The 11,561-nt window shown below is 46.9% G+C and overlaps 1 protein-coding gene across 1 annotated transcript in view; it reads right to left on the minus strand.

Annotated features, from left to right (window-relative positions):
• The window catches only part of Samd3 (sterile alpha motif domain containing 3), a 59,316-nt gene that overhangs the window by 44,275 nt on the left and 3,480 nt on the right, over positions 1-11,561 (minus strand). Inside the window, exon 3 of the mRNA XM_004630256.3 lies at positions 9,132-9,245. Coding sequence (XP_004630313.1) covers positions 9,132-9,245 — 114 coding nt within the window. The remainder of the gene's footprint in view (positions 1-9,131; positions 9,246-11,561) is intronic.

Genomic DNA, 11,561 nt, shown 5'->3' on the forward strand with positions numbered 1-11,561 from the left:
GTCATTGGTGGCTTTTCTGTCACAATCCTTCACATAATGTGGCTCAGCTCTGATCATGTGGGATCTCAGCTATGCTTGGCTTCTTGTTTTAATTTCCTGGCATTCTTATAAAATGGAACAGTTTGGAACAAAGATGCATATAAAAGATCTTAAGATTTGAACATAAGGTTTGAAGAGCAAATATTATTATTATTTTTTAAAATTTTATGTTTTTGGTACAGGGTCTTGCTATGCAGCTCTGCCTAATAGTGATCTTCCTGTTTCAGCCTCCCAAGCACTGGGATCACAGGCATGTACCACCACACCCAGTCTTGGTGGTGGGGTCGGTGCACCCAGAACAGGGCCAGCACAGTATGTGGTACCAGGAATCAAACCTAGGCCCTTGCACTTGCCTAGGCAGGCGCTTAAACCACTGAGCTATCTCTGGGGCCCCCAAGGAGAGCAAACATCTAATTCAAAATTCTATGACCATGTATTTGCTGTATGGCCTTCTGACTGCATAAATAAAATTAACATCTTTCCATCAAGAGAGGCCTATAAACAACCCACTCATGACAGAGGAATCATTGACTAGCAAGATACTAAGACATCCACAGAAAGAAGGGCCAATTCCTAAGGCCTATACCTTCACATTTGAAATACTGCGTCCTATGGCATAGGAAAAACAAGAGGACTGAGATGAACACAAGGGATGACTTTAAAAAATGGAGAATGTTTAAGTTTTAAAAAAAATTATTACAGTAGTAAGTCCATTGCCATTAATTCTCCTCAAAATGATCCCCTCGCTTCAAATGCACATACTCCATCCCTCTTGCCAGTTGCTGAAGCAGTTCTGGAAGAGAGTGAAGACAAGATATGATCAAAAATATGGTGAGTGCTGCTGGGAGTGACACCCAGCAGAAGCGGAGGCTTGTGAGGACACCATGGCATGTCTTCATTCATCTCATCCCCCACTTCTGGAATTGTGTGACTTCTCATTCTCCTCCAAGTAAAAATGGCCATGGAAAGGTAAATGTTTTATGTCAACTCAGGACACTGAGGCTGCCACAGCTGTGAAATAAAGACGCTCACAAAAGAGGACTTCCAGAATTGTAGAAAATGGCAAAAATGATGGGATTCATATGTTCAAGCAAGAATATTGTAAGGGAGATTAATAGCAAGTCTTTTACTGTAGTACTTTTTGGGATTTTTTGGTGGTACCAAGGATCGAACTCAGGACCTTGCACTTGCCAGGCAAGCACTTATTCCACTGAGCCATCTGCCCTGCCCCTGTAAGTACATTTTTGAGACATGAAACACACATCACAATTTCAATCATACCTCCTGCTGTGCTCTGCAGGGACTGATCTGAAAGATGGTGCTCCACAAGCTACCCGATCTCAACTTTCATTTTACTTTCTTGCCTACACCTGAGGCTGCCATCCTTACACACTGAGAGCTGCAGAGATTGGAACGCTCACTTTTACATTGCCCACTCCAAAAATAAATGGCGTGTGATCTCAGAAACAATGGAAAGGCTTAATGTTCTCGGAACATAGAAGATGAAGGAAAAGCTGGTAAAGGCTTAGACAGCTGAGGGCCAGTCAAATAACTCAGTGGATTAAAGCATCTGCAAGCAGGTGGAGGGACCAGGGATTTGATTCCCTGGACCTGTCATACCAGCTCCACCCCCAAGGCACTCTGAGATGAGAATTGAGACTGGGTATGGTGGCGCATGCCTATAATCCCAGCTCTTGGGAGGCTGTGAACAGGCCGATCACTACGAGTCCGATCTACGCAGTGAGACCCCGAACATCATGTAGACCCTTCCCTAAAAATACAAAACAACAACAAAAGGTTTAGACATCTGTTTCAGGCATCTGCTGTCACCTTATCCTAGGACAGAAGAGGATGTTATCCTTAACCCATGGAACACATTTTACCAAAATTAAGCAGAAGTGTAGCTTTCATGTTAATTATGGCTGTAACTTGGGAATGACTTGCTCTACTTTAACTTGGCGAAAGTTTCTCCTGCTAAGAAAACAAAGTGACAAGTTTTGAAAAGTCTGCTAAAGAGGCACCATGTTAATAGATAAAGCAGAAAGCCATCTTGGAAGACGCTGAATGGTGTCATCTGTAGTACAGTAAAGGGGACGATCTTTTATCGTTGCTGCAGATGGTACCCACCCACCACTCATTCAGAAAATGCTTGGGCCACCTTCATCACTGTGTGCAACATGTTTTTGTAGCTTAGGCTGGAGACTTACAGAGGAATTTGTGAAATGCATGTGTGAGCGCATCACCAAGCACAAAGGAAAGGTAGAAGAAGGCAGAGTGGCAGCTGGCCTCATCAGTCTGACTGTTGGATAGGTGTCTCCCAACACCCCGTGTCTCGGTTTTCAGTGTGAAATTCAAGGACTCAGGAGCCCTAGGCACCCTGAGTAGTCAAGGGAAGAAGCAGTAAATAAATACATCTTTTATATCCTCACATCCCTGCGTTCCTTTTACTATTTGGCTGAATGCAGAGTTCCAGAGTTGTGGCCTTTGTCCTCGGGGGCTTCCCATTCTGCTAGGACAGTCACCTGAACAGGCCTCACAGAGCTGTTACGTCCAGTCCTTTGCTTTCTTTTTCTTCCTGTGTATACAGTAAGTAGGGCTCAAACTTTCAGTCCTCCTGCCTCAGCCTTGCAGAATGCTGGGACTTGAAGCACGCAGCACCATGCTCAGGGAACCCGTCATCTCCTGCGTGGACTTTCACCTAGTGTCATGAAGCATCTTCTTTTCTCCTCTGCTTTTTTCCAATCCATTTCCCTATATCACTGCCGTACAGAAAATGAAAATTATGTGAAGCTGATCAAATGACCTGACTGCCTGAACACTTGGATTACTTGACATATCCCGCAGCTGCTGTTCTCACTTCTCAGCATATGTTAGAATTATTTGTGAAATTTTAGAAAATATAAATACACAGGTCTTCCCCTAGGTTTTTTGGTCTCCTTTTTTTTTTTGGCAGAACATGTGTTTGAACTCAGGCCCTTGTACTTGCCAGGCAAGCGCTTATTCTACTGAGCCATCTCCCCAGACCATTTTGTGTGTGTGTGTGTGTGTGTGTTTTAGAAAAGGGTCTACAGGCTGTTCAGGTCTTATTACTAGATCACACTCGTAGTCCTACCACACCCGGTCTCAGTTACTGTCTCAGCATGCCCTGAGAGCACGGCTGGCACAGCAGGCCCGGGGATCCAACCCCCAGACCCGGTGCCTGCTTGCAGGCACTTTCATCTGCTGAGCTATTTGGCCAGGCCGGTTTTGTTGGTCTCCTACCTTGCTCTTCACATGGTGGCCTCTGAAAGGCAGTGAAGCTGAGAAACAGAATCTTAGGCTCAACACCTGACATAAAAACAACAACAACAAGAAAAACACCAGAATCTGCACTTGAACAAAATGACAAACTTTTATATACTCAGTGTTTGTGAAACACCAACCTAGGGCACTAGAAGTTTTTGCTCAGGTCCTTCAAGGTGGGTCTAAAGAGCATGAAGGTGGAGCAGGGCCGTTCTCCTCCTTAGCACAGGACAGAAACCACCTCCTGCCCTGCGCTGGCCTCTCACCCCCTTTCACCTGATCATTCCGTTTTCTCTGCCTCTACTCCTAACAGCCCCAAAATAGTCCAGGCGGAATCCTTGCAGTATATTCAGGCATGGTGCCTTTGGGGTTCAGTGAAGGTCTTTTTCCTCTCCTGTTGCATCTTCTTTCTGATGAGGCTCTAATTAGCTTCCAAGTTCTCCCTTCAGAACGCGCAGAGCTTGCCCAGGCGCCCCTTTCCCACTCTCTCCCTAGATGCCTGCTTTCTCCTGCTTCCTGCTGCTTCTGTGCACTATTCGCCACATCTCTGGACAGATTTCTCAAGCTGCAGCAGTTTGCTTACACTGCTGTCCCCAAGGCTAGGACTCCACTGCCCCCAGCCTCACGTCTAAACAGCAGCTAACAGATAGTTGTGGACCGAATGCAAGGGGAAAAACACACGAGGAACCCAGCTTACTTTGGCTGTCTCCGAAGACTTCATAGTACCTTTCGTAGGAAAGGCCAGCAGTCAGAGCCACTTATCTACCAGTCCGTCCGCTCAGGTGCCCAGAGTGTACGATTCCTGTTCGGCCGGGTCTGTCGATGTTCTCCATGGAAGAAGTGCATCAACCCAACATCCCTCACTTTATTTGGGTCTCTGATTAAGCTGTCACTTAAAGTGGAAGCGTTTCCCTAAAATTGCTTCCTAAGTAAAACTGTCGTATCATTGAACACACACACACACACACACACACACACACACACACACACACACGCTAGTGCTCTCTCTCACCTCGCCTGTGCATCACGAGTCTTCGTAGACTTGGAGGCGTCGAGCACGTGATGCTGCATTTGTTCCCTCTTTTCTCTCTCCTTAGAAAGCAGCTCTGGGCGGTAGGAGGGACGTGGACTGCATTTGTGTCCTCCACCCTTATACCCGCTGCGGTGCTCAGCCAGTAAGAAGCACGCAGTGAATTTTTATAACTGAATGAATAATGGAAACCGGATCTAGGAAGTCTTCAAGTCAGCGTCCTCTAAAGTGTTCTCTGTGATATCAGTGGATGCTGCCCCAGAGCAAGCGCTCTGGGTTACGCAGGCAAGAAATGGGATAAGCAGTAAGAAATGGGGTGATTTCTTACTGTAGGAATCCGCACAGGCTTTACTATACTCCTGTATGCTAGGAATCTCTAATCTGAGGAACTGAGTTCCATGTGTGCCTTCCCAAACTCAAAAGCTTTAGGGGAGCGTTTCTCCAACGCCAGGATCCCAAATCTTGCTCTCATCTTTGCTCCTGTGGCCTGGGATTTGGTAACTAAATGTGAAACTGTATCGCTGGTGTGGTCTCTGCTGTCCACGGGAGTGAGGGTTTCCTTTTGCAGGCTTGTTTCTAAAGCCCCTGCCCGCCTCACTGCGCATACTGGTTCATGGGGCTTGGTGCTGTTGTTTTCTATGGCAACTGCCTGGGTCCCCTGGGAGGAGCAAAGCCTCTCCTCTCTGGCCTGGAGCCCCATTCTGGGAGACTTCCAGGCCTTGCTGGCTGCTACACCCCCTGCTGCAAACCCTGATCTTAAACTTGGGACCGCCTGAGAATGGAGACTGGAACTGCTTCAGTCTCACTGGACCCCGTGCTTTGGTGACTGGCCGGCCAAAGAAGACAAAAAACAGGTAAAATGCATGAGCTTCTCGAAGGTTCCAGAACTAATACTTTTCTATATTTTGACTTACTCTTCAGTTCGTTTTACAGATGGGAGGAGTGAAGCTCACTAGGGTTGGAAGGTGGCCAAAGTGCTCAAGATTACTCAGCTGATGCTGAGCAGAGGAGCAATTAAAACTACACTCTTAACCCTTTCTTATTCTTCCCAAACTCACCAGTCCTGGCCACTAGCAGGGTTGGTGTCCTGGTCTAATACCTGGGTCTCCCCCTCCCCCACCTGAGCTGACTTACATAGCTGGGATTTAAGCACCAGGTGTGACAGTGGGTCTCAAGATAACATATCTCCTAGCTCTTTCACGTCTCCTATTGTCATGTAGATTTGACTCAACTGCAGTGGGACCCCAGAACGTATACAGCACCCCCTGTTCCTTCCCATAACATGCCTTCACTGATCACTTGCTCTGGGTCAGACCCTGCAAGGGAGATCACCCAGACACCCTCACTTACCCAAGCCTCATGCACTCAAAAGCGCGGGAACTGAGAGAACTAATCATGCATCTAATTGGAACTTGTGTGCTGAGAGACCTGTAACGTGGCTGTGGGCTTCAAGGAACCCTTCCCCTATCCCACGCTGACACAGCAGGAGAGAAGATGACTGGACAGAAAGCACCAAGAGTTGTACTGGTTGACACACTGGGTCATCTTGAGGAGTTTAGAAGTTTAATCAAGTGACTCAGCAGAGAGCCAGGATTCTTAGTCTGTAAACATCCTCATCCTGTGCAAGAGGAGGGCAAGAAAACGTTAACACAATACTAGCAAAATATATGTGACGGATATGCCGGATGGTGTGCCGACAGCAGCCAGGTGCTTGGGGTGGCATCTCACTTGGGGCTCAGGCCTACATGCATATTGGGATGGGTGGCCTACTCCTAGGTGCAGGGACCTTGATGGAGGAGTGGAGGAGCCAGGAATGGAGCTCAGCGTGTGAGACCCTCAAGCAGCCCTTCCTGTTGGTGGAAGCAGGCAGCTTCACCAGAGCACCGTGGCCAAACATCTTCAGTTTTGTAGCCCTCTGTTGGGGGGTGGGGGGATGGCTTAAAACCACTAACTCATGTCGTATGGATTGCACAAAGCAGTCTAAAAAGATATCAATGCTGTTCAAATATTTACCCGACCCCATGAAAGTATATTCAGCCTTTCTTTGGCTTATACTTTCTTTGTCCAGTTGAAAAGCCTGCCTGAGCCTCTAAATACCAGAGGCTGAAATGCTGAGCTCACCATGGCCAAAAGGCGTAGTCCTTGTCCTTGTCTTTACAGTGCCCACAGCTGGAGGAGGGAGTACAACTTGGAGGTAGTCTGACTCATTGCCTGTATTTTCTGGGGGTGGGAAATACTTGGAACCAAACCCTGACAGTCTTTGGGTCTCCAATATTTTTGTGTAGTGGAGTATAGGGCCTCACTAAGCCAGTAGATTGCCCAGGCTGGGCTCAAACTTGGGATCCTCTTGCCTGAGACTTGCAGAGTGCTGGGATCACAGGCGGGCACCCCCACGCCCAGCTCACGTCATCACCTACATTGACAATCAAAGCAAGAGATACACAGAGGATACCCCACAAGTGAGAAGGGCTCTGTATTTTGGCTGAAATGTACCTTGGGCTTGCTAAAGGGGGCTTGTGGGAAGTCTGAAAGATAAATAGGTCCCAGGTAGATGATGCAGATGAGACTGGGCATGGTGGCATATGCCTGTAATCCCAGCTCTTGGGAGGCTGTAAGCAGGCTGGTCATTACGAGTTCGAGCTAGTAGTGAGACCTTGAACGCCCTGTAGACCCTTCCCCCCCCCCCAAAAAAAAAAAAGATGACGCAGATGGCTGACCGCAGCACGTGTGCCACAGGCTCCCCAGCACCACAAGGGCCAGGAGGACGAGGTCAAGGGTGGCTCCACCTAGTTCGCTCATCTGGCTGCATGGTGGGCCATGCCAGTCCACAGCCCTGGGCGCAGGGCACAGAGGGGCCTGTGCACTTCGTCTCTCACAGAGCCTGGGAGGGCATCCTGCCCACACAGTACCTGGCCATGTCCCTCCCTGCCGCACTTGAACCTGAACTACTCAGGTGCTGGCTGGGGGACCCGCAGTCAGAACAGCAGGCAGGGACAAGGGATGCTGCTGAGGAAGGGCAGAACTCCAGTGGGGCAGGGCTGGGGCAACGGTGCACACGCACCGCCTCCCTGGGCTCACTCTCGGCTTGGCACTCAGCAGACACTGTCTGCTTCAGTGTTCACAGGAGAAGGGATTGTTTCTCCCATTTTTCAGAGAAGGACCTGAGGCGGAGGTCCCAGGGAAGATACCTCGGGGGCCAATCACCATGCCATCTGCACACACACTGATCTTGACGGAATGCACTGACTGTGAGGACGCACTGACTGAGCCGCTTTGTGTTGGAGGCCGCAGCTGAAAGCTTTCGGCCTGCTGCACACACCTGGAGCAAAGGCAAATTCTAGGAATTAAGGAATATCCACGAGCACAAAGCAGAGAATGAAGCCACCTTAAATCACGGTTACATTTTCAGGCCAGGGGTCAAATCTCCCCCTAGAATGTCCCCTACACCTTGTAGGTCACCCTCTCATGCAGGACTCATGGAAAAAGGAAGTCGAGCCCTATACTGATGGGTTTCATTTGAGATAACTAGCTAGAAACCTTGCCCATCTCTAAATCTCCATTTGTTTTATTTATTTATTCACAGAACAGAGAGACTAATGCTTCTCTTGTATGATTAAGATGAGGACAAGATGAAATGCTAGAGTCAAGGGTTTGTAAAAGCTGTCAAGAGCCATAGCCTTGCTTGGCTACTGCCTGCCGGTCCCCTGTTTAAGCAGACAGTCTCTTCTGTCAGTTGCCACTCACTCATGGGATGCACGCGCTTCTTAGCCACTGGAGACAATGTGCACCAGGTGTAGAGGTGGGGGCTGCTTGGACAAGGCAGCCACGAGACTCAGAAGGCCACTGCAGCTCCTCTGAGCCACGATCCCAGTCACGACTGCATGAGCACCACACCCTGTGTGGTTCTTTAGGTCCACAGCTTGTTCCAAAGGTATCCACACCAAAATATCAAACCACATAACACCCAGTGTTGGAGCATAGAGGAACCCTCTAGCAAACACCACCTCTGTCGAGAAGAGTTAAGTTAAATCAACTGGTTCAAAATTCACAATGAAAAGAAAGGCTCCACAGGCATATTTCTACAGATCGTTATGTACTAAGTGCATGCTATCTTTTCAAGACATGCAAATTACTGTGGACAGTTTATTTTATTTTATTTTAGTTTTGTATTTTAGGACAGGGTCTACAGGGTCTTACTGCATAGATCAGACTTGTAGTGATCCTCCTGTTTACAGCTTCCCAAGTGCTGGGACTACAGGCCCACACCACCATGCCCAGTCTTAATCGCTGCCTCAGTGTGCCCTGGGGGCAGGGCCAGAAGGGCAGGGATAAACTCCCAGCCCCTGTGCCTGCCTAAGCAGGCACTTTCATCCACTGAGCTCTTTGGCCAGTCCTATAAAATTTAGTATCTTTTTTTGTTGTTGTTTTTGGTACCAGGGATCAAATTTAGGACCTTGTGCTTGCTAGGTAGGCACTCAAGCCTCTGAGCTATCTCCCTGGCCTGTGGACAGTTTATGATGGAGTGATTCTCTTTTGTTTTTCCTAAGAATATATATATATATATACTTGAAAGAGATATATAACATCCTCCAAAACCATACTATCGTGATACAAAGAAGAGAAAAATTGATGTTCATAGTTCATAAAATATTTCACTTGATAAAAACAATTTCTAAGGGAACAAAAATGTTCAAAATAGAAATGCATTCACACAAAGTCTCATAAAAATAAAGAATAGTGTGATCACTGGGCCTCAGAGGGCCTGATGGGGCCCCCTCACCTCTGTTTCAGCACGCGTTGGTCGATGAGTGCTTTTTCCAGGCTGTCAGCGTGATGGACAGTCGGCATCTGCTCCCCACGGCCGGCCAGCTGGCAGAGCTGCTCCATCCTGGGACTGAAAAAGAAGAGCTGTTTAGGAGCTCTGCAAATGGAGCCCCAAGCTTGCTCCCCCAGGGTCTCTGGGTCAGAGGACCCCACCCCAGACCACACGCCACTCAAGACTAGGAGAGGGGGAGGGAGGCTCGTTGGGGTTATCTCACTGCGTGGTTCCTGGGTGCTAGGAGGCCGGCTGACGTCAGATTATGATGCCGTTTTCACTAGCTTTCTAGTTTTAAGTGGCGCTAAACTGATCCTTTCCGTTATGAGTCGACGGTGATAATGAGACCCGCCTGCCTCTGTTAGTGTTCTCATGCAGCAAAAGAGAAGAAGAAAGTTAGTGCTTGTTTCTTCTCTTACCCCTTTGGATTTCTTTCTTTTATTTTAGGGAAGGGTCTACAGGGTGCCCAGGGTCTCACTACTAGATCAGACTGGTAGTGATCCTCCTATTTACAGCCTCCTAAAAGCTGAGATTATAGGCACGTGCCACCACGCCCAGTCTCAATCGCCGTCACAGGGCGCCCTGGGGCGGGGCCAGCACGGCAGGCCTGGGGATCGAAACCCTGGCCACTGCACCCGCTTGCAGGTGCTTTAATCCACTGAGCTATTTGGCCAGGCCTTAAAAACCAATTCTTTTTTATTTTCTTACAAATTTTGCATGCTCATATCTGCTAATCTAAGTAACTAATTTGAAGACAACATTGTGCAATATGACAACCATTGTTGAATTCTTGTTTTGTTTAGTGAAATTCTGTATCATTTTTTCTATTTTCTTTCTTTCTTTCTTTTCTTTCTTTCTTTTTTTTTTTTTTTTTTTTTTTTTTTTTTTTTTTTTTAAATAATTTTTTTTTTTTTTTTTACTATTTCTTGTTCTCTTTTAAAAATAAGACATGTAAAAAGAAAAAAAATTATCACTACAAGATCTCTCTTTTATTCCTTGCCATCTGGGAAGAACATTAATTGTCCCTAATCTCTTGTCATCTTAGCCCCATACTCCACTACCTGCCTTATTTTCCCAGGGCTGCAGCTGAAGTCCTCTGGGGAGTGACCTGCCCAAGGCTGCAGGCCAGTCTGTGGCCATGTAGGGCTTTGGTCTCAGTGTGGTCAAATCCTCATCTAATGATTTTTCTACCAAATTTCAACAAAAACAACAATGATACCCAAAACCCAACTGCCAACATTCCTAATATTCCCTGTCACCTGTCATGCTAGTGTCTTTCCATCTCTTAGAACAAAATATTAGCAGTGTAAAAAGGAAAGAGTTAGTGGGACTCATAGCTTCTGATGGGCTAGGCTTTCTGGCTCCAAGGTACAAAGAACATGCTGAAAGGGCATGGAAGAAAGAAGATGTTCAAGCCATGGGGACCGGGAAGCCGAGAGAAGGGCTCAGCCCCAGACGGGATTGTACTCCTACAGCTCAGACCCTTGGGAGCCCAGCTCCTTTACCCCATACCTTCTTCAACAGCATTCAGCCATAAATCCACTGACAGGTTTCCTCCTTGATCCAATCACCCTACTTCTGAATTCACAAGTTTTGAGAGAGGTCTGCATAGCACTTATCATTTGCTTAGCTCTTAGTAAAAGGTCAAATATCCTGTCCAGACCTGCCCTACAAATGCTTTGCAAAGTGTCAGATAAACAAACATTGGCCATTAAATGGAAGTTCCACTCAGGCTGAACCCACTTACTATGTGTGATCTTAAGCCTACCTTCTTCATCTGACAGTTGAAGAAGTTAAAACTGGAGAAAATCAAACAAATACCCCAAAGTTAAATGGATAGCAAATACCATAAAAGAGGCTTGAAATCAAGTGTGTTGATACCTAACTTTAAGACTGTTCCTTATACTTAGTTTTTGATCTTTATTAGGCACTTTCTGCAGTAGTTTAATTAAGTGGTATATTTTTATGTTTCTCTACAGTCATTCCCCCTTGACAATGTTTGTGAAGTTGCAATATATCTAATGAATATATTTGACAATAAGTAAAAATAACCAATAAGCACTTTGTTCTCATGAAGTTAGGACCAGAATCCTGTTTAATCAATACACAAGACAACACGGACATTAAAGTGAGTTAGCTGCTTACTGGGTAGAGCAAGAAGCCCCACTCATAAATCCCTGTGTGATATTCATGCTCTCTGCTACATTCAAAACTAATTTTCTCAACCAGATTAATAAAGGTCCATGTTGGAGGCCATGAACCGGTATCCATTCTATTCCCCTGCTGAGTCACGTTTATGGCCCTTCTCACCTTGCCCATTCCCTGGGAATCACGTGCTATGTCCTAGGGGTTGCACCCTCCCCATTGCCTAGATACCTGCTGACCCCAAGAGCC

The sequence above is a fragment of the Octodon degus genome, unplaced genomic scaffold, assembly GCF_000260255.1.
Source record: "Octodon degus isolate 3935 unplaced genomic scaffold, OctDeg1.0 scaffold00034, whole genome shotgun sequence".
Taxonomy (NCBI): Eukaryota; Metazoa; Chordata; class Mammalia; order Rodentia; family Octodontidae; genus Octodon; species Octodon degus.